At 39.1% G+C, this 27,048-nt stretch overlaps 1 protein-coding gene across 6 annotated transcripts in view; it reads left to right on the top strand.

The window, feature by feature from the left end:
* HECW1 (HECT, C2 and WW domain containing E3 ubiquitin protein ligase 1) overlaps window positions 1–27,048 on the top strand; it is a 584,554-nt gene that overhangs the window by 140,834 nt on the left and 416,672 nt on the right. For 4 of the 6 annotated variants that reach the window (XM_081147957.1, XM_081147953.1, XM_081147955.1 and 1 more), the window contains one exon: window positions 5,020–5,077. The exons of the other annotated variants lie outside the window; for them this stretch is intronic. In XM_081147957.1, coding sequence (XP_081004083.1) covers window positions 5,051–5,077 — 27 coding nt within the window. In that variant the 5' untranslated portion in view covers window positions 5,020–5,050. The remainder of the gene's footprint in view (window positions 1–5,019; window positions 5,078–27,048) is intronic. 6 annotated transcript variants of the gene reach the window in all.

Raw genomic sequence — 27,048 nt, 5'->3', positions numbered from 1 at the left:
CTGGAGACTTCTTTTGTTCTTTCATTTGGGGCTTGTTTTTTTTGTCTCCCTCTTTTGGCTGCCTATTTGAGTGTGTTTCTATTAGGTAGACTTGCTAGGATTCTCAGTCTTTTTAGGGGGTGTCTGGTACAGACCAATGTCAGATGCTCTTTTTGACTTGCCTTTAGTACCCTGTTTGTGGCTATCAACAACCCACAGCTTGTGGTTCCCTTCATTGGGCTGGGTTGTTGTTCCCTCTGCTGGGACTGAGTGTGTTTTGTCAGGACCAAGATGCACACCACAGTCTATTTTTCCAAGGCCTGCATCAAGAAGATCAAGCAAAGATTCAAAGCACCCAGATATTTTTCTCTGCCTGCAGACTGATTGGTTTTAATCTCTTAGTGGGCCTCAAGCTATTTACAGCAAGGAGAAAACTCCACAGGGTGGAGCTAGAGGTTTTCCTTTGAGTGTGCCAATTACTCCCCCCCACCCCCAGGCAAAATCTGCTTGGCTGGCAAAAGTATGCCTGAAAAATATATCCTCTGCAGTATGGGGGAATGACTCAGCATAGGAATCCAGGCAGTTGCCCTCTGAGCTCAATCTCCAGAACTTGCAACCCTGAATTCTCCTCACAGTGTTCTAGTGCACTCTGCCCTTCCTCTGCCAGAGCACAGTGTGAGTGCCTGTACACAAAACTTTGTGCATTGGCTCTTTAAGAAGGTGCCTGCATTTCCAGCCATCTCTCCCTGGCAGACAGAAGCCCTGCTTCTCTTCACAGCCAAATGTATGTGGACACCTTTCTCAGTTCTGATACTCTGGTATGAAATCCTCACACCTGAGATATCCCTCTGGACCTTTGGCTGCTGCCTCTGGGAGCCCAGCCAGCCCTCTCACCCCTGCACTTCCTACCAGTCTTAATGTGATCTCACTTTAGGTCCTTGGTTATGAGGGTACTCTCTATCTAGTTTTCAGTTGATTATTCAGGACAATTTCTTTACATTTTATTTATAATTCCAGTTTGGTCCTGGGAGAGTTTCAGAGTAGCTTCCACTTAATCCTCTGCCATCTTGGTATCCTGTAATTGAATTTTGTTTGTTATTGGCCTGTTTGTGTGTGGGATTGACCCTCAGGATGGCTGACTATAAGGCTCAACTCTCACCACAGCATGTGATCTGCTGTGCAGGTGCTGGCCTCAGCAGTGTTTGATGCCTGCTGTGATATATATATATTTTGATATGTTGCTTGATAACCATATTGGATCCTGCTCTGATGTTGTCTGAAGTGGACCAGTAGGTGTGTTGGTCCTGGGCATATTGGGAGGGACTCTGGTGTAGACCAGTACAAGGTGCTTCTTGTGACTGACCTTGGCAATCTCTTTGGAGCTACAAGCTATCCACTGTTTGTAGCTTCCTCTGCTACACCTGGGTCATGCAAGAATGACCAAGCTGTGCACTAAAGCTGGCTTTTACCATCTCCAAAACCAGTATTAGTTCAGCAAAAGCCCCAAGGCACCTTGAGGTCCACCTCAGTCTGGCTTTGCCTGCTGCCTGCCTTTTAGGGTCAGTGACTGAAAGAGCCTCTGGCTGTTCTCTGCAACAGGGTATAAGTTCCACTGGGTGGGGTGAAAAGGTGTCCAGAAATTGGGGCTATTGCTTTCTCCCAGGTTGATGCCACAGAGAGGGGATTGCTCCATTGAAGAAAGGTTGTGTCTACATTATTGGAGAATAGCTTAGCACAGAGATCATGGTGGCTTGCTCTTTAGCTCCCTCCCAAGAGCCAGAAATCCCAGACTCTCTTTACAGGACTCTATTCCACTCTGCCTCCCCTCTGCCACGGCCACAATGAATGGATGCCGACTAAATTTTGTGTTTGCCTTTTAAGCTGTTGCCTGTGTTGTTAGTGGATTCCATCTCTCCCTGGCAGAAAAACTCCGCTACTTTTCACAGCCAGATATGACTTCCTGTTCCCAGCTCTGATACTCTGGGATGGGGAGCCTTACTTGAGCTTCAGACCCCATATTTCTCAGGGGTAACCCCCTTCAAGTGATATATCCTTCAGGACACTAGCCACCACCCATGGGAGCAAAGCCACTCCTTTTTGCACCTCTGCCCTTCCTACCTGTATTGATGTGGCTTCTTCTGTAAATCCTTGGTTATAAGACTTCTCTTCAGTTAGTCCTCAGGTGGTTAGGTAGGATGATTCTTCTATAATTTAGTTGTAATTCCAGTTTGGTGCTTGGAGGAAGTGAATGTAGCTTCCACCTACTGAGCCGCCATCTTGGATCACTTAGAGCTGAATCCTTTTCAGTGCTGTTCATTTTTTAATAGTCTCCACTTTTGCTCTTATTTTTCATTGCCAGCATCATGTTTTGCAGTTAAACAGTTAGAAAATTATAAGAAAATTATTTACAGTACAGTACAGTATCCTCAGTGCTAAATTTTAAATCGACAATATCTCATTTGAATGGTCTTTTTTTTTTTCCATATTGCTTACTCTCTTAATGTGTGTTTGTATGTTGATTAACTGGATCAAAATTTGGCTTAGGGCAGGTGCAACAAATGGTTTCATTTATACCTTTTAAAGCCTAGGCTGTGATTTGCTCAAGGACTCAGATGGTCCTTGGTCATTGAATAATTAATTCATGCCATTGTTATTGTATAGAGCAAGAACTCCCTTATACCAGGCTCTGAGTATTGAGGATGACAGACCAGCCACTAGAGAAACTTGGGTGACTTTGCAAGACAGACATTAAACAAATTACATTAACAATTCTTTAGAATTTGCTTCCAAACTGTCAAAATAAGTACAGGGTACTTTTCCAGGGGCATCTCTCTGCCTGGGAGACACAAGGGGACTGAAGCTTGAAAGTTGTGGAAAAAGAAGGGCTGAGGGAAGCATGTTTCAGACAGAAGGAACAATATAGTAAAGTCTCTAAGGAGAGAAGTAAATGTTTCTAAAGACTGTAAAGCTCCCTGTGGCTGAGGTGTTCTTGGTCGAGTGAAGGGAATCAGGCAGTGTGGTCAGAAGGAGGCAGGGCCAGATCCATTTTTTATGTTTGCATGAAATAAATAAATCTCAAACTTGTATTTTGAACTTTAACCTAAAGGAAGTGTGAAGCCACTAAAGGAAGGAAGTGCCACAATAAGATATTCCCTTTACAAAATATATTCTGTCTGTTGTAGAGAATGTATTAAGGACTAGTGTAAGGTGGATCAATTGAGATTGAGTAGGAGAGAGAGGTTTGTGCCATTTTGAGGAGGTAGAAATAGTGAGAAGCAAATGGATTCTGGAACTGTTAAAAGATTTGGGCCAATGAACTGGGTGCTTGGTTGGATGAAGAAGATTCACTGGGGAAGAAAAAAGAGTTGAAGTGGACTTCTGAGTTCCTGACAGGAAGACCAGGTAGGTGGAGGAACCATTATTGAGTATGGGCTTCTGAAGATAGGCTCATATTTGTGATTAAATTTCTTGAACTTCTTTTATACTGCATTTGGGGGACTGTGAGAATCCCCAGTAGGTTTTGTGTTTGGACATCAGATGAGAGCTTTAAGCTGTCACAGGAATTTGAGAGTTATCAATGTTCAGATAGTAATTGAGGTCATGGGCAGGAATACAGGCCCTTAGTGTGAACATATGAAGTTCTGAGGAGCTTCAGCATGGAAGAGCCTGCAAATGGAGCAGAGCTTGGCATTCTGAGAAGCTGTTAGGAGGACAGTGGTCATGACAGGGAAAGGGGCTTTAAAGAGGGAATACCAGGGAGTTTCCTTACCACTGAGAATCCAAACAGTGCCCAGCATGAGGATAGCACAGAGCATAATCTTAGTACATGGAGGTCAAATTTTCTCTCTCTACTATTCAGATTTGCTCAGACCAGGGTTGGGACCATAATCTATGCACCCATAATGCAAGCTTGTGACTCATTTCTTACCTGAACTCATTTGTCAGCAAAACTTCAGGTTTCATTGGGTTTTTGAAAACCTGATATCATACATCATTTTATTCTGGAATAAGACCATGTTGATTATTTTTATAGCAACTTTAACTTATTGTGGTTACCCAGCCCAGAAATTCTTTCAAGTGCAGTCCTAACATTTGAGATCCATCCCCTGCCCTCCCTATCACTCTGAATCAGAATAAAGATTTATAAACTAAAGTGATACTTGGATTAAGTAGACCCTGGTAAAATACCTTCACCAATTTTCTTGTCCCTGACATCTTTCTGTTCATGTCCTAATTTTTGACATAGTTTCTGTGTACTAAAATGGTGATAATGTGACCAGTGATTGCCATTTGATGTAATACTCTGCTAGACTACATGTAAGGGAATGGTGCTCCACCTTCAGTCTTTCACATTCCTAAGTGAGAAAGGCACCAAGATTAATCAGTGATATTTTCAGCAGTTTAACTATAGATCCATTTTCATTGAAGTTGAAGAGGTCTCATGAGTGGAGCATATCAGAATTTTTTTTTAGTTTTCTCAAAGACAGAACTCCCCCCCCCCCCCCCCCAAAGATACCATACCAAATCTTGGTTTCCTAAAAAGAAAAAAAAAAATGTAGGCCCATGTTTTTACTCCTTAAAGTTATATTTTGAAATCTAAATTATATTATTCATGCCCAGTCAGAGTGGCTCAGTTGGTACACCAAAAGATTGCCAGTTTGATTCCTGATCAAGGCACATACCTGGGTTGTGGGTTCAGTTCCCAGTTGGAGCATGTATGGAGGACAGTCAATCAATGTTTCTCTCTCACATTGATGTTTCTCACATCAATGTCTTTCTCTCTCTCTCCTTTTCTCTCTCTAATCGTGTCCTCTGTGGGGATTAAAAAAATATTCATGACACAAAATATGTTGCTTGCTACATTTTGTCCATTTTATCAAAATACATATCATCCTCATGCAATTTTTCTTTTTACATGTTGGTTGCCCAAGACAGGTATCTTGGTGGGATGTGGGGGCACCTAGTTCTTCATGTGGGTAATGTCGTTGATTTTGTTTGCTTGGGATACACACTGAGTTAACCTCATTCGACTTTCCCCAGGAGTTGATGCGCATACACCTGGTGGGTCATTATGCTGCTGCACCTGTGTAGTGTGAAGGTCAGTGTGTTTTTCTGATTATAAGAACCCATCCATGTCATTCCATTATAAACCCTCTCCACCTCATAATGGAATGTGCCTCAGTCCAGAGCTTATTGTGATTACCCAGCCCAGAAATTCTTTCAAGTGCAGTCTCAACATTTGAGATCCATTGCTTGCCCTTCCTTATCACCTTCATCCACCCCAAATTCAGCTGTGCTCCATCTTAAGATAAGTTCTTTGCATGCCAACTCCATTGTGTGATGTGAATGCACATTTGTGACAAGTGTATTTATACCTGGAAAAAAATCCACATTCTATGAAGTTCCTTCCCAAATTCCAGCCACCAGCTTTGCTGGCCCATGGTTAATTACGTTACAGTAGATATGGACACACAGAAATATGCCTGGACACAAGAGCAGTGATCTCTCATGTTGACTCAGAGTCAGGTAGGCCACAGGAGAGGCTGCCAGTTCATTAGAGGGGCCTCTTGCAGTTAGTAGCTCTCCCAGGAAGGGCTTTCCCAGCTTCCTTCAGACATCCCTCCAAGTCTACTCCTTTCCATATTTCAGAAGTTTTACAACTACTGGGGATAGCCCCACATTTATTGGACACTATAAATCATGATTTGTGTTTTTCCTGTGTGAGTTCCTCTCTATTCACCACAATCCAAAGTCATAGGTATGACCATTGTTCCTACTTTACCTATGAGGGAACTGAGCCAGAGGGCTAAGTCACTGTTCCAAAGTGTCTTGTGTGTAAGTGAGGAACAGGGATTCAAATTAAGTTGCCTGTCTCAGCTGGAATCCCTGTCCATAGGGCCTTAGTGTTGCCCTGGGAACATGCACTCAGCCAATCCTTAAATGACGCTTTTGTTTAAAAAATAAATAAAAGTTTACATCCACATAAGACTTTGCAGATTTACTAAGCACATCCACATGTGTATAACTCTAGGTAAGGAAAAGGAAGCCATGAGATGTTCAGTGAGGGTCTTGGCATTCATCAGTTCAGAGGAGGATAAGCAACCCTCAAGCTCAGGTCTTTTCTTCCACCACAGGGCACTGCTTCCAACTCATCCAGATGGGAGCTTTCTTAATCAATAAGTTTACAGTAACTTGGAGAATGAGCACTTTATGTGTTTTACGCAAGAAGCATTAAATTAGTACTTAATCATTTGCTGCTAAATTCCAGTGACAGTCACAATACAGTAACTTTAAATGCCTTTTTTCTTATTGAGTATTCCAGTTTTTTGTGCCATCAGCAGAGGTTTGATTCCCCCCCCCCCCCCAGTCTCTACTTGGAGAAAGCTTGACTATTGTTAGAGAACATTTTCCCCAACACAGTACTCTCATCTGTTTACATTCCCCTGGGACTTCTGAATTTTCTCTTTGGCTTTGAAGATACAGTGAAAAGTCTTTAAAACAACCAAGTATTTCTTTTTGGGTGTATTTACATTCCAGGAGAATGTCCCTCCTCTCCTCTTTCTAGGACTGGTATCCTTAGAAAGCTAGAGCTTCCCTGCCCTAGAGATTCTCAGTTATGTTTGTCTTCATATACAACCCTTGCCTCAAATAAGACTCCTGGGATCTAACAGCAAAGCTAAATGTGCATACAGATCACTTGAAGGAGTTTATTCAGTGATGCAGGAAATGCAATGGCTGAATACTCTCCCTGTGTTGGTGGCAGTGAGAATGGCACCAGGTGTTAGACCCTTGGGGTCAGACTGGAATTTTGTTTCAGCAAACTTGGTACCTGAGTTCTAGCTAGGAGAGAATTCAGAGCCAAGACTCAAACTATAAGAAAATATTTATTTAGAAAGGCACAGAGGCAGAAAAAATGGGTCAAAAAACAAGTTACAGATGCAAAAGAAGAGTCCTTGGAATTTAGGAAAGAAGAAGATAAAAGTAACATGCCTGGGGGCAAGAAGAGGGGGAAGGGAAAGGTGTGGGTGTTCTCCCTCCCCCCCAGAGAGAGTGCTGTGTCCTTTTGTCCTAAGGACTTTTAAGGGTGGAAATTTTAGGGGAGATCCCAGGGGAGGATCTCAAAAGAATATTCAGGGCCTTTTCAGGGTCATGGTCTCCACTGATTGGTTGGCACCAGGACAGAGGGTTAGTGTTCAATGCAGCTGGTCCTGAGACAGCCATGGGGTTGCTTGTCTGGTTTTCTTGCTTTTCTGGGCCTGGAGATAACACACAACTGAGGCCTAGATGTCATCTCTAAGAAGGAAAGGTCTGGGGGTCTAAACCACATGACCAGTGATATGCTAAGAGAGGAAAGATTACCCTTGGGAAGATGTTTTTGTTTTTAGAGCTTTGCCCATTGCTAGGCCCCTGAAGTTTTCCACCTTGGTGACCTTCTGTACCTGGCCTATGCTTCTCGCTCTGATTTTATCTAACTACCAACTATACCTGGAAATTTATGTGAGTGATCTCTTCCAGATTAATGGGAGAGAGAAGACAGATTGCAACTGATGCTTTCAAAGGATGTAGTTTGTGAAATCGGAGCATAACCACAACTCCTTGTGCTATTAAAGAAATGGACAGGTGGTATTTCTCCATTGAAAGTGAGATTCTTGGGGTACCATTAGAATAAACATTTCTGGAGGCCCCCATGGGAGGATGAAATGTGGTAGAAAGCTTTATTTGCATGGAATTACATCCTTCAGTCTGCAAAGTCTCATTTCCCTTAAACTAGTCCTGGAAGAGGTGCAGCTGGGGATTAAGCAGAGTTAAAAGCAAAGTCAGCATCCAAAGTTTCCACTCCATGGGGAGCTGGGTCTGGCAGAGCATCAGGCTATTCACAGTCCATCAGTCCATTGTGTGGGGTCCATATGGCCATGAGCTATGTGGGTGAATGCAGGGGAGTGCCTCACCTGCAACAAGAGAGCCAGGAGCCCAGCATGCAAGAGAGGGAACTCTTTTTTAGGAGCTTAAGTATGTCAAAACTTCCCACACTTGCAATGGCCATGCCTACTCTGGCAATGACCTATTACCAGGTGTGACTGACAGACATGTACTACTCCCAATTCATCCAGACTTTACTAGGCAGGCATCTAAATTGCAGCTTCCCCTTGTTCTTTATTAATAACCAGGTTATTTACATTATCACTTGCACAATGATAACACTGGAAACTTGAAGGGACACAGCATAGCTAACTTATTTCCAGTTTCCATGAAAAGTCAACGCAAAACTCCTTGACCCTAACTCTGCATGATAAAGGAAATTTTACAGCCCTATAACTTTTGTGTTTTTTGCTTAAATCTTCAAAATTGAAACTGATCCCAAGGTTTTCTTCACCTTTCTATAATACTTTCTAAGAAGATTCACCATGCTCTGAAATGAGTCTACAACATTACTAGCTGGACTTATAAAAATATTTGGAGATAAACTAGGGATCATTTATTTGACCATTAAGTGTAGAATACTATCTTTCAACTTCTGGAATGATCCTTAGCAGGATGAATGCTCATCTCTGGAAGAGACCCAAATTAGGAAAACTTAATGCTAAAACCAGTGGTATATCTCAAACCAACAAATATAGCTTTATATGTGGAGCTGGGCATTCACATATTGAAAAATTCTCTGTGGTGATTCTTATCTGCACCCCTGGTTGAGAACCACTGGATAAACTGATGGGATCTAAGCCTTTATGTGTGTAAGAAATGTCCAAACTTGTGAAAATTTTTATGAGTTTATTTGAGCCAAAATGATGACAATTGCAAGGAAGCAAAATTTCAATGGATTGAGAAAATGCTCCAGAGAATGGCAACCTGGCACTTTATTTCTACATTACAATAGAAAAGAAGGTGTAAGGGGGTTACATGAAATCTATTGGTGATAGATTAGGCAGGCAGGAGAAAGCAAATTGGGGAAAGCTCTGGGATTGGAATAGACATGCTTTTTTACATAGGTAGGTATGGGATAGTTAACAGTTAATAATTAACACGATAATAATAACTGTGAGGGAATTTGTGGCTTCTGCTCTGGTGTGGAGGTTGTGCTTTGAGGGGTCTGGAAAAAAGGAAATTACTTTGATATTCCAAAGGTAATGTTATCAGGTGTGTTATCTTAGATGTAAACAGACAGGCTCAGTTAAGGTAAAGATTGACCTTTGTTAAGGAAAAATACTGCCCTAGGACATATCTACCAACCATGAACTGCTTTTAGTTAAAGTTTTAATTTCAGATCATCTTATGTGGTTACTTTAGGTCTCTGAGTTTGTAAGGCCACTATGCAGGCCTCCCCTGAGCTTGTCAGGTTTAGTATGTGGCTCCTTTTTCATCCACAGTGTCTGGAAATAATAAACTTGAAAAGAAATCTATACTCTAGATAGTTCTGCTACGAAGATGAGTATTTTTTTTTTGCTCAAAGATGGGTTTCCTGAAGCTTGTCGAAGATCCTTTTTAGAAAAACAGACAAACATTAGGACTTTTGTGTTAGAATGATTAGCATTTCTATGTCCTCAGACTTAGATTCTGGTTGTACTAGAGAGAAGTAACACCTGTGATAAAAAATGGAGGAAGTAGAATTCTGCCAGGAGCTGCAGCCTAACAGAGTTTCTTCCAGTGCAATTGGCCCTCAGGAGCAAACCTCCCTGTTCAGAGACAACTGTGTTAGATAGGAGCAGACAGGCCCACCTAGATAAAGGCACTGTAACCATGACCACACCTTAAAAGGCATCTGAACAGTTTACCTGTATGTCTTCTACATTCTCCAAAGAATTTAGCCAACCAGTTCTGGGTTTTTCAGAATCTGATCAAAAGCATCTGGAGTAGGGAGGTGAAGTAAGAAGTGGTCTTTTGCCAGAATTAACTGCCTTATGTGGATGGAGGCAAGGGAATGGAAGAAATAGGGAGAAAAACATGGCTCATTAGATTTTTTTCTCTATCAGAGCATGTGTTAGGTGGCAGGACATTAAGGATTGAGGGATCTTTAAAACTTCTCATGCAGAAAGTGAGGCCTGAGAGGCTGTGTGTCTTTCAAGATCTGTCAGGGAGAAACAGGAGGGCTCAGGGGATCCACCCAACTTCTGTCAGCTCATGGTTGCACATATCCCTCCTAAAACAGAATATTCCTAGTCAGTTCCTTTTCCTTGACCCCAAACTCTATATGATAAAGGAAATCTGTGGCCTTATAACTTTTGTGTTCTTGTTAAAGTCTTCCATACTGAAAGTGATAACACAGTAATTTATGTGACTGTCATCCTGACACAGCAGCCTGGAGGACCAGGCAACTGAGGCTCTAATCTTTCTGTTAACCATGCTCAGCAGGACCAGTGCTACAAGCACCAATAAAGGCCTTTGCTTTCAACCTATTTCTGGAGCACTCTTTAGGTGTTTTGTTTGAATATATAATCTGTCATGTTCTTTCAAAGTAAGTGCTTTTATAAAAGGTCTAGAATGTCTTTTAAACACATTTTTTCTCACTTAGAGGGAAATGTAATTTTAGTCCTTTTGTAGCCTCCGCTCTAGAAAGGAACACAGGTACAAGAAGGATGCTTTTGAGTGGGATTCAAAGATTAGTTTAAACTAGGGCATGCACATTGCATAGATATTTTCCTCAGACAGCAGGTGGTAAAAAGTGTCTGTAGTTATCTGTTTTGAGCTTTGCTTGAGTAGTGTATAGTAAGTGATTTTTTTTTCAATCAAAAGAATGCCAGTTCTATATGCAGCCACAGATAAGATGCCTCTTTTCCTTGGTCATAATTTTATTTTTCAGCAAGAAATAGAAGTCCCTTAGCATTATTTCTTCTCATGCCCATTTGCATTATGCAGAATTCTTAGAGAACATGGCATTGCTAATGTTCTGTTGTGGTCTCAGTACAGCATTGTGTGCCAGCATATATGGGTTCTGGGTCTGTTTGCTTAGCTATGCTTTCTTTCTTTTTTTCCCCTTTTTGGTTAATCTTTATCTGAGGATATTTTTCTATTGATTTTTAGAGAGTGGAAGGGAGGGAGGGAGAGGAAGAGAGAGATAGATGAGAGAGAGAGGGAAACATCAGTTGGTTGCTTCCCACATGTGCCCTGACTGGAGCCAGGAATCAAACCTACAACCTAGGTATGTGCCTTTGACTGAGAATTGGACTGGTGATCCTTCGATATATGGATGATGCTCTAACCACTGAACCACACCGGCTAGGGTTTAGCTATGCTTTCTTAATGAAAGTTCTTGCTTTTTTACATGATTTCAAACACTAAGTCAGCATTTTCATGATCACAGCTAAATATATAGCACAAGTAGGTATGTATTTGCCTTTCTATCATGCAGGTTTTTGTTTTTTTAACAAAGTACAAGGAGGATTTGGGAGTGTTTTATTCACCTTAAAATTTTTGGATAGAAATTATCTTGGGTTGTTCTGGTCCAAAGCAGCATCATGAATTGCTAAGAATTAGACATCAGACCCTGGGATAAAAACCCAATGACATAAGTTCATCCTGACTTGAATGTTTTAAGTGGAGGCGCAGAGAGGTCATTCATTATTTACTTGGCACTTATTTATTGAACACCTATTTACATGCCAGATACAGTTGAAGTGTTAGTAACACAGTCGTGAACAAAAAGACAGGTACCTGCTCTCATGGAAATTTTATTCTAGTTGGGGAGCGAGGTTTGTTAGGAAATAAAAATTACAAATAAGTGTATAACATGATGTTGGGAACTGGAAGTGCTACGGGAAAGAGAGAGTAGAGTACGGATAGGTGGACAAAAGAGGGCTTGGAGCACCCTGTGTTCTCTTGCTCTAACGTTGCACACCACCTCTCATTACAATTTCTTAAAACCCATGCTGTTGCTGAACTTGTATAAAATATAATCCAGAGGTCACCACCTCTACACTCCCTAATGAAGTTGTTTTATCTGGCTGACAGTGGGGTTTTTTTTGTTTTTTTTTTTTATAATTTTGTTAATGACTTTATTGAAAAACTGATAATTTTACATAAAAAATCAGAAACTAGCTTCTCTTGAAAAATATCAAAAGCTCTTATAGTCCTGGACCCACCTTCTGCCTGGCAGCTATTGGCAGGAGCTGACTAAGAAGGTCTCTGTTAGGTCAGAGGGATATGACCTTCAGAATGTCAGTGTTTTAGCTTAGCTCACCTCTTGGTAGCCTCTTAAGGCAGCCCTTACTTCAACCTATTTTATGTAAGTCCTGTAATGCCCAAGGCAGTGTTGTGTCTAGTATTGTAATTAGAGAAAAATATGTCTCATCTTCCCCCATAGCTACTGGGAGTAAGATCTTTGTGATATCCCAAATAAAGGAATTTCCTGAAAATTGCATGGGAGGATGTGATACAGTAGAAAGCTTTATTTCTGTGGAATTATACCCTTGGGTTTCCAAAGTCCCATTTCTCTTCATCTAGTCATAGAAGAAGTATAGCTAGAATTTCAGTAGAGCTAAAATCAGAGCAGTGTCCAGAGTTTCCATTTCCGCTGTGGAGCAAGGTCCAGTACAACATCAAGCTAGTTGCAGTTCATTAGTCCATTGTGTGTGGGGCTCTGCATGGCCATGGACCAAATGGCAGAATGCCAGGAATCCAAGTGTAAACCATAAGCCAAGCATGCCAAGAGGAGCCAAGAGAGTGAAATTCTTTGTTCAGGGGATTAAGAATCCCAAATCTTCATGAGCTCGCAGTGGCCACTCCCAATATAGCCAACCATCTCTGTCCCCAGGTGTGATTGACAGGCAAGTGTCTGCCTTATGTCATCTCAATTTACTGGACATGAGTCTATCTTCTCTTTGTCAAATCTCTGGGTAGTGTAAAGTTGTTGTTTCCTGGTGAAGCTGCCCAAATGACATGCTTATAATGTCTGGCTTTCCCTTTGCTCCTTTTCAATTATTAATAAAACTAGTTGATTACAACAGTATCAGTATCAGGGGATCTTTCCTTTCTTGGTGGGCACTATGAAGCTTTCTCTTTCTTCCTTGTCTTCCAGTCAATTTATGTAGGTTTGACTCTTTGTGGGCTGCAAGGTATGTTTCAAGCAATCACAGTCCTATGCTAAGTCAGAGAAGCCATCTAATCAAAGAAGGCCTTGAAGTCCCAGACTGCTTTCACATAGCCTGGTAGAAGAAGGGACTCAATGTGATTGACAACACCTATTATACATCTATTATATTTTCACTTAATGATAGTAGCAGGTTTAAATAAATAAGATGCTCTTGGATTTATAAGTTCATTACACTCCTACCTAGTTTAAACTGAAGCTCATTGTCTGTTTTTATTCATCTTTTGTCCCTTATATAATTACACCCACCAAATCCTCCCCAGACTTTCCCAAACTGCAATTAGCCAAAACATGTTACTTTGTTCCAGTTATCATTTATTTCATTTCTTTGTGGCTTTTCAGGTTACCATGCTATTTATTACCTGACAGAGGTGTGACCAGAGCAATTGCAAGAGGCACTGTCCTTTGAGCTAGACTCTATGTTCCTTGAGGCACATGATGTGAGATTCTTGGTTCACCTCCCAAGAATGCCCTTCCCTTTGTTTCTGCTCATTCAACCAGTGTTGGCCTAGAATTCAGTCTTTTGGCTCATACAGAATATTTCTAAATGTATATAACTTTCATAACCTTATATTTCCAAGCCCTTTATCATTGTTTTAGTGTACTTTTACTTAACCTAATAACCTTTTCCTACTCCATAGTAGATAGCAGATTCTTTGCTGGGAAATGCCTTCTTTCCTGTTGCATATGTCTTTCCTCATGTCAGAAGCCTACCCCATAGTGTTCCCTATAATTTTTGCCCTAATTGGTATCATTGTGGTCACCAAGATTGTGCTCATTATTCTGAGAGTGGATCTCTTCAGAGGTGGGGTCTGCACCCTAGTGTTGCAATTACCTATATCCAGGAACAAGCAGCTTTAGCATCAGCTGCCAGCTTAGAAATGTAGACTATTGACTTCAGAGATGGTTGCACTCTAACAAGAGGCAGAGTGCCTTTGTTCCCAGCCATGGACTGGATTTATAGTTAAAATGCTGCATTGACAGCTTGAAAAAATAAGATAAATATAGCTGATTGGACATATTTTCACCAAAGGGCACTTAAGAAACATCATAGAGACTGGTGAGAGAAGGAGAGGTGTGGAAAGAGGAATCCTTCCTGAAAACTGTGCTCAGCTTTGAGGCCCAAGGGTTAGCGGCTGCAAAGCTCCCTCCCCTTGGGAGTGTAGACTGGCATCCAGAAGCAGGGATCTCAAACACTGAGTGATGGAAAAGGGAAAGAGAGTCCATGCATGTCGGGCAGAGGGAGCCAGGGGAACAGTCTACCTTGGAGGTGGGGTCTGCACCTTCCCAGTGAAAGAACACACTTAATGGTGGCAACCCTGGGAAGAGAGATTCACCCTGGGTGCTGACTGCAAGAAAGGCTATGCTGCAATGTGTAGCTCCAGAATAGAAAGGAGCCTGTGGGCTTCACCCAGCAATGACCTAAAAGGACCCTCTGCTTTCCTGTAAGTCATTATACTGAGTCCCAGAAAGCATTTAAACTATGTGGTGTGAGAAAGGGGAAGAAAGCCTTCCTGCCACCAGAGAAAGAGTGAAGCTGCCAGCAGATGGACTTGGGGTCTCCCACGGCTAGAGAGATACTGGAGTGGCCAGCAGGGCAGAGTGGAGATTTTGGACTTGCTTTGAAGAAAGCCAGGATAGCAGGATAGTGATTGGAGCTGAGAATCTCAGCCCCATCCTTAATGAGTACAGCTGTGTGGGAGACCTGCCTGGGGCTGACTTTGTAACCCCTCCTGCTTGGATTGGAGGAGGAAGGGCAACAGATCCTTGCAAAGCAGGTTTTCTACCTGTTTGTTATTTTATATGTTTTTGATTATTGGTCGGTAGCCCACAGCATCCTCCTTCCTGGCTCATATCGGGTAGACAGACCAGCAAAAGCTGGGTTTTTGTTTCTGCATTGTGGAGATTCTGAAATGAGCGCCCTGTGAGATCAGCCAACCAGAACTTGGAAAGGAAGGGTGGAGTACATTTACATCTCTTGTAGGCTAGGAACATCACCCCAATAGGAAAGTGGCTGGTTCAGCTCCCTGAAGCCCCAGATTCCCCCTCCCCCCAGGCACAGTATGGTCGGGTAAGAGAAAACAGCTCAAAGGAAGGCATCACTGTTGTTTAGGAACTGGAGGATATGCTCCAAAGCCCTTCTGGGGGCTGGGAAGGCAACATGTGCACCAGAGTCTTTTTTGATCAACCCCACAGGGCCCAGGCCAGCTGAAACTGCACATACAGAAAAGGCAACAGACTGAATTCAATATTGACTTGCATCAGGCCATTTTAGAGGGAATTAGAGTTGGAGGATATGGTAGAAACTGAGGCGTTGGCTCTGAAGCAGAGATTCATTTCCCCACAGCAAGTGCCTGATGGCAAAATCTCTAAGTAAGGAGCCCAATAGCCCAAGCTACACTAGCCAGCCTGCACCCTAAAGATTCTCTTAGGAAGATCCTGGAGTAAGACCAGGTAACCACAGGGGGAGGCAAAATAATTTACAGGTGGAAGTGGTCCAAAGAGAGCCTCAGACAAATCAGCTGCATAAGGACACTGAGAGCCAAACCTAGACAGCTCCTGACATTGACTGACACAAAAGTACCTCCATGGAGGCCTGAAATCAGTGAACCTCAGACAACATAAGTTGCCCAGATGAACTTCACTTGGCTAGCTTTTTATTTTATTTGTTTTTGTCTTGCTTTGCTTGTTTTTGTTTGTTTGTTTGTTTTTCAAGATTTCAAGATTTTCTTGATATTCTCTGCTTTATTGCATAGATATTATTATAATTATTGTTTATTGCTTTTCTATATTGTTTCTTCCATATCTATTATTGGCTTCCTTCCTTACCCTTGTTTTACCTTACTCCCTCATCTTGTTCCCTTGGCATAACTTTTTTATCCCTTTCTTTCCCTGTCTTCCTGTTTTTTTAAAAACCATTTTCCTATTCCTACTCTCTACCCTTATTTTTTGCTCTTCCTCTTTTATTTCAGAATCTTTTCTCTGCCCTTTTATCTCCAAGTAGCTTCTCAATTTTTTACTCTTTTACTATTAGCAATAATATCTCTTTCTTTCTTTCTTTCTTTCTTTCTTTCTTTCTTTCTTTCTTTCTTTCTTTCTTTCTTTCTTTCTTTCTTTCTTTCTTTCTTTCTTTCTTTCTTTCTTTCTTTCTTTCTTTCTTTCTTCTTTCTCTTTCTTCTTTGCCTTAGTAATTGTGTTTTCTCTTTGCTTTAGCAATTCTATGTTCTCTTGACTTGTTTTCATTGTTATTGAAATATTGCCAGGATATTTTGTAAGTTCCTGTTTGTTTCCTGTTGGTTTGGTTGTGGTGGTTTTTGTGGGGTTTTTTTGTCCCTGTCAGCAACTGTACAACAGCTCATATGACAGGGTAGTGACTGAGCCCACAGTTAGCCAGCCTGAGAAGAGAGTCACCCACAACCAGAACAATAACAATCTAGACCTAATCACAACAGGAGATCCCAAAGAACTCATAAAAGGGACATGCCAAGAGCATACAGCTCAGAAGTATAAGGAAGCATGGCTGGGCATGGCTCAGCAGTTGAGCATCAATTTAGGATCCAGGAGATTGTGGTTCTATTCCCAGTCAGGGCACATGCCCAGGTTGTGGGCTAGATCCCCAGTCAGAGGTGTGCAGGAGGCAAACGATCAATGACTGCTCTCTCATTATTGATGTTTCAACTCTGTCTCCCTCTCCCTTCCTCTCTCTGAAATCAATAAAAATATAATTTTTTAAAAAATAAGTATAAGGAAAACACACCTCTGGGTCCCACAGGACATTCACTACAAAAGTCCACCCCACAAGACTGGGAGACAGCAAATATATCTAATATACAGATACAAACACAAAGAAATGACTAAAATGGGAGGAAAAGAAACAACCGCCAAACTAAAGAAAAGAAAAAAATCACCAGAAAAAGACCTTGATGAGATGGAGGTAAGAAAGTTATTAGAAACAGAGTTCAGAGCAATGATTATTAAGATTCTCAAAGAAATTAGTGAGAACTACAAGACACTTAATGGGAACTTCCAGGAACTTAGTGAAAAATACAAAGAACTTAGTGAAAACTACATCAGCATGAAAAAAGAAATAGATATTATGAATAAGAACCAGACAGTAATGAAGAATACTATATCTGACATCAAAAATACACTGGAAGTAATTAAAAGCAGGCTCAATGAAGCAAAGGATTGAATAAGTGAATTAGATGATAAGGTAGAAAAACCACTCAGAGTAGCAAAAAGGAAAAATACTTAAAAAGCATAAGAACACTTTAAGGCAACTTTGGGACAACATGAAAGGAAACATTCACATCATATGGGTACCAAAGGGGGGGGGGGAGTGAGCAAGGGATAGAAAACTCAGTTGAAGAAATAATCACAGAAATAATAACAGATTCCTAAGTTGGTGAAGGAGGAAGCCACACAAGTTCAGGAAACACAGAGGGTACCAAACAAGAGGCACCCAAAGAGACCCACTCCAAGACACCTCATAATTAGAATTGCAAATGTTAAGGACAAAGAAAGAATATTAAGGGCTGCAAGAGAGAGACAAACAGTGACCTACAAGGGAGCCCCTATAAGGCTGACAGATTTCTCAACAGAAACACTTCAGGCCACAAAGGGTTGGCATGAAGTTCTCAAAGTAATGAAAAGCAAAAACCTGAAACTAAGACTGCTGTATCCAGCAAGGTTATCATTTTAAATTAAAGGTGAAATAAAAAGCTCCCCAGATAAAAGAAGGCTAAAGGAGTTGAGTACCACCAAACCAGCATTTCAAGAAATGCCAAAAGGACTGCTTTAAGATGAAGAAGAGCCCATTTGGGCGTAGCTCAGTGGTTGAGCGTCGACCTGGGATCCAGGCGACCAGGGTTCGATTCCCGGTCAGGGCACATGCTCGTGATGTGGGCTGCAGCTGATCAATGACTCTCTCATCATTGATGTTTCTATCTCCCTCTCTCCCTCTCCTTTCCTTTCTCTGAAATCAATAAAGATATATTTTAAATTAAAAAAAAAAAGATGAAGAAGAAATATTGAGAGAAAGGTACATCAGCATAAAGGGGAAAATTGCATTAAAAAAGTATATATCAATAATAACTTTAAATGTATATGGAAGAAATTCTCCAATCAAAAGACATACGGTAGCTGAATGGATAAGAAAACATCAACCATAGATATGCAGTTTACAAGAGACCCACTTCAGGGCAAGACATTCACACAGCTGAAAGTGAAGGGATTGAAAAAAAAATTCTATGGAAATGGAAATGAAAAAATAAAAATGGTGTAGCAATACTTGTTTCTGACAAAATAGACTTCAAAGTAAAGACCATAAGAGACAAAAGAAGGCCACTACATAATACCAAAGGGATGAATCCAACAAGAGGAAATAACATATATATATACCCAATATAGGAACACCTAAATAAATAAATAATTTCTTATTTATTTAAGAGGGAGATCAACAGCAACACAGTCATAGTGGGGGACTTTAACACCCCATTGTCATATTGGACAGATCATCAAAGCAAAAATCAACAGAGACCTTAAATGAATCACTAGACCTAATGGATTTAATTTACATTTACAGAACACTTCATCCCAAAGCAGCAGAATATACATTTTTCTCAACTGCACATGGGCATTCTAAAAATAAACCGCATGTTAGGGCACAAAACAAGCCTATACGAGTTCAGGAAGATTGAAATTATTTCAAGCATCTTCTCAGATCACAATGCCATGAAACTTGAAATCAACCACTATAAAAAAATCAAAAATATTCAAACACATGGAGACTACATAGCATGATATTAAACAATGAATAGGTTATGAACAAGATCAAGGAAAAATAAAAAACTTCCTTGAACCACACAAAAATGAACGCACAACAAACCCAAATCTATGGGACACAGCAAAAGTAGTCCTGAGATGAAAGTTCATAGCATTGCAGGCATTCCTAAAAGAAATAAAAGCTCTAATAAATGATCTAACATTACAGCTAAAATAATTAGAAAGAGAGCATCAAGAAAAGCCCAAGAATGTTGAAGGAAAGAAACAATAATGATCAGAATAGAAATAAATGACATTGAGAATTAAAAAAACAATATAAAAGATCAATAAAACCAAGAGCTGTTTTTTTTAAAAGATAAATAAGATTGATGAACCTTTAGCCAGACTCACCAAGAAACAAACAGAGAAGACCCAAATAAATAAAATCAGAAATGAAAAAGGTGGTATAACACCTGTCACCACAAGAAATACAAAGAATTGTAAGAAAATACCACCAGCAACTATATGCCAACAAACTGGACAACCTGGGAGAAAGACAAATTCCTATAAACATACAATCTTCTAAAATTCAATCAGGAATAGTCAGAAAACCTAAGTAAGCCAATAACAACTGATGAAATTCAAGCAGTAATTAAAAGTAAATGAATAAATGAATGAATGAATGAATGAATGAATGAATGAATGAATAAATAGCAAACAAAAGTCCAGGACCAGATGGATTTACAAGAGAATATTACCAAATATTCAAAAAGGAATTGACACCTATTCTCTTCAAACTATTCTAGAAAAATCAAGAAGAAAGAAGACTCCCATTGTCTTTTTAAGGCCAGCATGATCATAATCCCAAAACCAGATAAAGACATTACAAAGAATGAAAATTAGAGACCAGTATCCTTGATGAACATGTATGCTAAAATTCTCAACAAAATATTAACAAATTGGATCCAGCAATACATTACAAAGATCATATACCATGACCAAGTGGAATTTATTCCAGTGATGCAAAGCTGGTGTAATATTTGCAAATCAATAAACGTGATACATCACATTAACAAAATGCAGAACAAAAATCATGTGATCGTTTCAATAGGTGGAGAAAAAGCATTTGACAAAATCCAGGACCCATTTTTGACAAAAACTCTCAGCAAAGCGGGAATACAGGGATCATACCTCAAAATAATAAAGGCCATATATGACAAACCTACAGCCAACATCATACCCAATGGGCAAAAACTAAAACCATTTCCTTTAAAAACAGGAGCCAGAAAGGTTTGTCTGCTTTCACCACTCTTTTTCAACTTAGTACTGGAAGTCCTCACCACAGCTATCAGACAAGAAGAAGGTATCTTAATTGGAAGAAGGTATCCTAATTGGAAAGGAGGAGGTAAAACTGTCATTATTCACAGATGGCATGATATTATACATAGAAAATACTCAAGACTCCACCAAAGTACTACTAGATTTGATAAATGAATTTGGCATATTAGCTGGATACAAAATTAAGATCTGAAAATCTATTGTATTTTTTACACCAATAATGAGCTCTCAGAGAGACACTAAACAAAATATCATTTACCATTGCAACCAAAAAAATAAGATACCTAGGAATAAACTTAACCAAGGATGTAAAACACCTGTACTAGGAAATTTACAGGACACTGAAAAAAGAAATATAGGAAGATACAAACAAGTGGAAGAATATACCATGTTCATGGATTGGAAGAGTTAATATCTTTAAAATGTCCATACTACCCAAAGCAATCTATAGAATCTACATAATTCCTATTAAAATATCAACAGCATATTTCACAGAGCTAGAACAAATATTCCAAAAATTTATATGGAATTAAAAAGGACCCCAAATAGCTGCAGCAATCTTAAGAAAGAAGAACATTTTTGGAGGGATCACAGTACTGAATATCGAACTATAAACTCATTGTACTCAAAACCTCCTGGTACTGTTACAACAATTGGCATATAGCTCAATGGAAAAGAACAGAGACCCCAGATATCAACCCACACCGTTATGGTCAATTAATGTTTTCCAAAGGAGGAAAGAGCATACAATGGAGCAAAAACAGTCTCTTCAATAAATGGTGTTGGGAAAATTGGACAGGTACATGTAAAAATATGAAACTAAATCACCTACTTACTGTATATAGAATAATAAATTTAAAATGGATAGAATACTTAAATGTAAATCATGAAACCATAAAAAATCTGAAAGAAAGCATAGTAGTAAAATCACAGACATCTTATGTAGTGTAATTTTCACCAATACATCTCCTAGGGCAAGGGAAGCAAAGGAAAAATAAACAAATGGCTCTATGTCAAACTAAAAAGCTCCTTTACAGCAAAATAAAACATCCTCAAAATGCAAAGGAACCCCACGGTATAGGAGAACATATTTGCCAAGAATGCATCTGATAAGGGTTTAATTTCTAAACTATACACAAAGCTCATACAACTCAAGAAGAGGAAGACAATTTAAGTAGAAAATAGGCAAAGGACCTGAAGAGACACTTCTCCAGAGAGGCCATTCATGTGGCCAAGAGAAATATGACAAAATGCTCAATGTTGCTAATCATCTGAGAGATGCAAATTAAAAGGACCATAAGATATCACCTCACACCTGTCAGAATGGCTACCATCAACAAATCAACAAATGACATGTGCTACTGAGGATGTGGGGAAAAGGGAACCCTCGTACATGGCTGGTGGGAATGCAGACTGGTGCAGCACTAAGGAAAACAGTATGGAGTTCCCTCAAAAAATTAAAAATGGAACTGCCTTTTGAACTAGTGATCCCACTTCTAGGGATGTATCTGAAGAAACCTGAAACCCCAATCAGAATGAATCTATGCACCCCTGTGTTCATAGCAGCACTATTTGCAATAGCTAAGATTTCGAAACAGCCCAAGTGCCCATCAATAACTGAGTAGAAAAAAAAGCTGTGGTACATTTGCACCATGGAAACTATGCAGCTGTAAAAAAAAGGATCTCTTACCCTTTGGGGCAGCATGGATGGACCTGAGGAATATTGCACTAAGTGAAATAAGCCAGTCAGAGAAAGCAAATATCACATGATCTCACTTATATGTGGAATCTAAGGAATAGAATAGATTGATGAACAAGGTAAGACCACAGACATGGAAGCATGGTACAACCTTGCAGATCTCAGAGAGAAGGAGGGCAGGAAGAGATTAACCATATGTAAACAGCCCATGGACACAGACAATGGATATGTGGGGGCCTTGGGTTGTGGTGGGAGATGGGTGGAGGAGTTCAAGGGGGGAAATGGGGGATATCTCTAATACTCTCAACAATAAATAAATAAATAAATAAATAAATAAATAAATAAATAAATAAATAAATAAAAATAAACAAGAAAGCAAAAGAAAAGGTGGGGGGATGCAAACTCTTAGGCTCACATGGAAAATGTTAAATCAATACCTGCATTTTAATAAGATTCCCAGGAAATTCATATGGACCTGTAAGTAGGAAAAGCACTGCCTTTTACTATTGTCCAACCTGTGCACAGGCTTCCACCACTGGCCCTGGGCCCACACCCTTTCATATCATCTCACAGCCTCTTGTGCAAAACTCTTTCAACACTGAATGGACATTCTCTGACCATTGGTTATGAGTTTCTACAGTTAAATACAGACCCATACATTCTATGATCTGAATCTTTGGTAGTTATTGTATTCAGCCATAGGTAAATGCCACCATATCATTAGCAGTTGGATAAAATATCCTTGGGAATTAAGTCACTCATTATAAACATCTAAATCCTCATTAAGGAAAAAGCTTGCAGTATAGTTTAACAGTGAATGTAGAATGTAGGGAAACCAATTAAAGTCACTAAAAAATAGTTATTAAATAGATTGTTTTCGACAGGCAAGACAGAAAAGTGGTTAAGAGCTGATATGGGAATCCAATGCTCAAACTAGATTAGGGCCCAGCTTTGCTCCCAGTTATGTGACCTTGGGGAAGTTACTTAGCCCAGTCATTTGCATATCCAAGCTAGTTCACTAGCTTTCTGTTGAGACCCAGGCATCTGCATTTTATTCAGGTCATTTTGACACACAGTTTGGAAAACACTGGCAACCACATGGAGCCATGAACTCCACTTTTCTCAAGTAAGGATAATAGAGCAGGCATTTGGATATTTGAGAGAATTAATGGTAGCATGGAGGGAAAGATCCGGTCACATGCCTGACACATAATTGTTGCTCAACATCAGTAGTGATGATGATAATGAAGATAACGATAATGGTAGTAGTGATAATGATGCAGGCTGTATTTACATGCCAATTAGTCATGCATAAATCTACATCCTTGTTTCTGAAATATGAGCTTTACTTTATATATGTATGGGTCTGTATTACATAAATTATCAGGATAAATATTATTTTATTATGGCTGTTTGTAGTTCTGCACCAGTCTTGAATCTACCATTTTAATAATGCAATTTTATGTTTGTTCAGTATTTTTAATTCTCCAAGTGCTTTAATATACGTCATCTCCTTTGATATTCCCTCCAATCTTCTGGGGTGCACAGAGCCATCACATGAACTTAACCTCATTTGATAACTGAGGAAACACAGAAAGGAACTTGCTTAAAGCTGTCCACTGAAAAACCTGGAATGGAATTTTGGTTCTGTATAGAAAGACTGATGTCTTTTTACCAAAAACTCATATTAAAGGTAATTTTCCAGGCAAATCTTGATTGACTGCTAATGAATCTCCACAGGTTATATTAACAATTGCCTAGGAAATATCTCTGTTTCCTGGGTAAGGCTACAATTTAGTCTTATCTTCATGTCTTTTTAAATCTGAGGAGATCAAACACAGAAGATCCTTCCCTTTTTTTAATGGAGAATCAAAGATCACTGAGAGCAAAATTAACAAAGGTCCATTTAAGTGAAAAATAACATAATTTAGGTTATTGTTAGAAGATATGATAGGGTTTACCGAACCTATATTGTGATGCTTGTATTGGCAAATTTTCATGAATTCCCTCAGGTTTTATGAAATACTGGCAGGAAATAATTTTCTGATTGCCCAGCCTTGTTGAAAATACTCACATACTCAACAAGTATTTACTGGAAAGTTATGTTAAGAAGTTCAGCAGAAGGTACAAGAAAGCACACATATCAATCATTAAGCCAATATGCAATCTACTGACACCATACTCACAGAAACCTCAACAAAACCCTCCTTACCTCCTCTACCATTGTTTTATTCAACAAATGGTTCAGCTCTCTAGCTCCTTTGGAACATCATATATGAAAATGTGTGAAGAGCCAGAACCTTCTCAAGTCCACCTCTGCTGAATTATTATCTCTCTCCTCTTCTTTTTCAGCACTGGTCCTACCTCCCAGAGAAATGGCCACTCTGTACTTGAAAACTACACAACCAAGTAAATGTTATCTAAACTTGTCTCCACCTTGATCACTTAGAGCTCTAAGACTCTTTGGTGTCACTAGAAGTGATGGTATTTAATTATTTTCTCTCGAATCACTTTGTCGTTTCTCACTGGGCTGCCCAATAACATCTCTGTATACTTACTCTAGTAATCCACTCCTTTTTTATTTATTGCATTTATGTATTAAAAAGTGTAATGATAAGTCCAGAAGGGGAAGCACAATGTTCTAGTTAATAAATATAATAAATTAAAAATTAGAAGCCTAATTCTATATTATTTAAGAATTAGAGCATCTAAAACTTCAATAGGTGTGCCTAATGTGATCCAAGTTGCTTACCCATTTACTTCTAAGCAAAAGAGTTTGAAATAAAAACAGTTGAGAAGTCAAGTACTATTTGAGATGTTTACATTACCTTATTTTAAGAACTTTAGCCAACATTGCCTACAGATTTATTCAACAAATATCAACTACTTAACATATGTTATTTATTCATAAATATTTATGGAGTGGCTACACTGGGTCAGCTGCTTCGCTGGGTGCAGGAAATAAAATGGTGAGTAAAGAGAAACCTGAATTTCCAAGCTTCCAATCTAGTGGAGAAAAGTCACTCAAGCTGATGTGAGCATTCAGAAGGAAAAGAATGCAGTTTGTTAGCACACTATAAAGAGGGAGCTTTACCTAGACTGGGACTTAGGAAGTGTCCTTGAGGAAGGGATGCTTACTTGGGAACTGAAATATGAATTATAGTTAAGAGAGCAAGATTACTCTTCCTTATTACAAAAATTGAAGTCATCTGCTTTCAAGAATCATTATTTATATGAACAGGTATAAAAAATAAAAGAAGTTAATACTTGGTCTTTTCTAGAGCTATTTAAAAAATTTTGAAGTGTACTTCTCATTACCTTGCAAACCATTTCTTATTATTAGATAGGTAAATTTTCACTCTTTTCTATGGGCAATTTTTTTTAAGTTATTGTACACTCTAGTTCCATGGTAGGCCATCATAAATATTTTGAGAGTATTTAAGGAATAGAATAATGCCTGGCTATTTGCTTTATCACACTATTCCAAATAGTAAATATGAAGAGTTAGTATGTTGGTTATAAAGCTATGTGTGACATAAGAGGTCTACTGAGCACTGTAAAAGGAAGAATTACAGTTTGAACCAAGTAAGAATGTAGTAAAATATGAACCCACATCATTTCTCCTGATTAATACCACAGTGAAACACTGGAATAATTAATAAGTAATACATTAGCCTAATGTGTACCAGAGGAGTGATTAGTTAAGTAAAAGCTACTGCTCTAAAAGCAGCATTCCCTAGAAAAGAGCCTTCCTTTTTTTATCTTTCCTCTTCACATATGGCTTTCCTCCTCCTACACTCCCTCAGAAAAAGGAAAGAAATATACATAGATATTGTATTGCAAATAATTTGCTTGATTCCACTTCTGCTATTTAATGCTTAATTTCAACCTGAGATCTAAACATTTCAATATAATTGATACAGGAATTAGGAAACAAAAATTAACAATTTGTGTTATAATAATTATTAATTGGCAGGTATTTGCTGGTTGTTTTTATTATTTATTCATTCTGTGAGCTTTAACTGATTACTATATTAAGAGCTGTGGCTCCTCTTAAATGAAAAAGACACAAACAGATGTTTACAGAAATAGAGTATATGTACATTCCAAAGTGAGATGTTAGTAATTGTTCATAAAAGGGTTCTGTGGTCAAGTCAGCTTGGGAAACACTAGGTTAAACAAACAGTCTGATAGCTTTGCTGCAGGATCTTTCTGAATGTTTAATATGTGACAAGAGGATTTAGAAATGCAGCATTTATATAACTTTTTTTTTAGTGTGTCATCTATTAATTCATGATTTCTTGCATATGCTCTGGGAATTGTTCATCTAAGCAATTGAGCAGAATTCTGCTTTTAGGGGAAGGATATTAGTACTACCAGGGCAGGTTATGGCCCTAAGCAAGAGGCATGGGGTTCAGGTCAGAGTTCTAACTCTGATAGAGTGATAGCAGCAAACTTCTTGTGGCAAGGATGTGGAAAACCAAGACAAAGCACAGTCATATAGACCAAGCAAACTTGATGGGGATTTATTTTATTTGCATTATTAATTTTAACAATATGAATTATTAATAGTAAAAACACTGTTGAGGATCAGTAAATAACAGGAATTCCATCATAGTAAATTAAGACTACTATAGGCTTTGCTTCATATTTTTTAGGTTAATATCCATATTTTATCTCTGCTGACTTGTATGACCTGAGGCAAGTTACCTCTCTAAAATACAAATTTTTCATATGCAAATAGCAATAATACTCACTACAAAGAACATTGTGATGTTTATATGAAATAACATGGGTGAAACAGCACAATATCTAGCATATGGAAAGATTTCATTAAATTGTCATTTTTATTAAAAGCTCATTAATCCAACCAATCCTATGAGGAAGATATTGTCTTTCTTATTTTATGAATAGCAAAATTGGGACTCAGCAAGTTTAATAATGTACCAGGATCACACATATAAAAGGTAGTGGAGCTAGCATTTAAACTCATGTTAGTTTAACTCCAAACCTCCTGTTTTTTTTTCTAGTATAGCATTCCAATGTGAAGCTCAGAGGCATGCAGATACTGGATTCTGGGAATAATTACAGACTTTTTTTAAAAATAGGCACATCTTGTTCAAGAATGGATCCAAAACTAGATTAAGTTAGCCTAGTTGAATGGGAATATAGAGAGCCAGAATAGACT

Source organism: Miniopterus schreibersii (genome assembly GCF_964146895.1).
Source record: "Miniopterus schreibersii genome assembly, chromosome: 9".
In the NCBI taxonomy this organism is placed as follows: Eukaryota; Metazoa; Chordata; class Mammalia; order Chiroptera; family Miniopteridae; genus Miniopterus; species Miniopterus schreibersii.
This window is presented reverse-complemented; position numbering and strand designations above follow the sequence as displayed.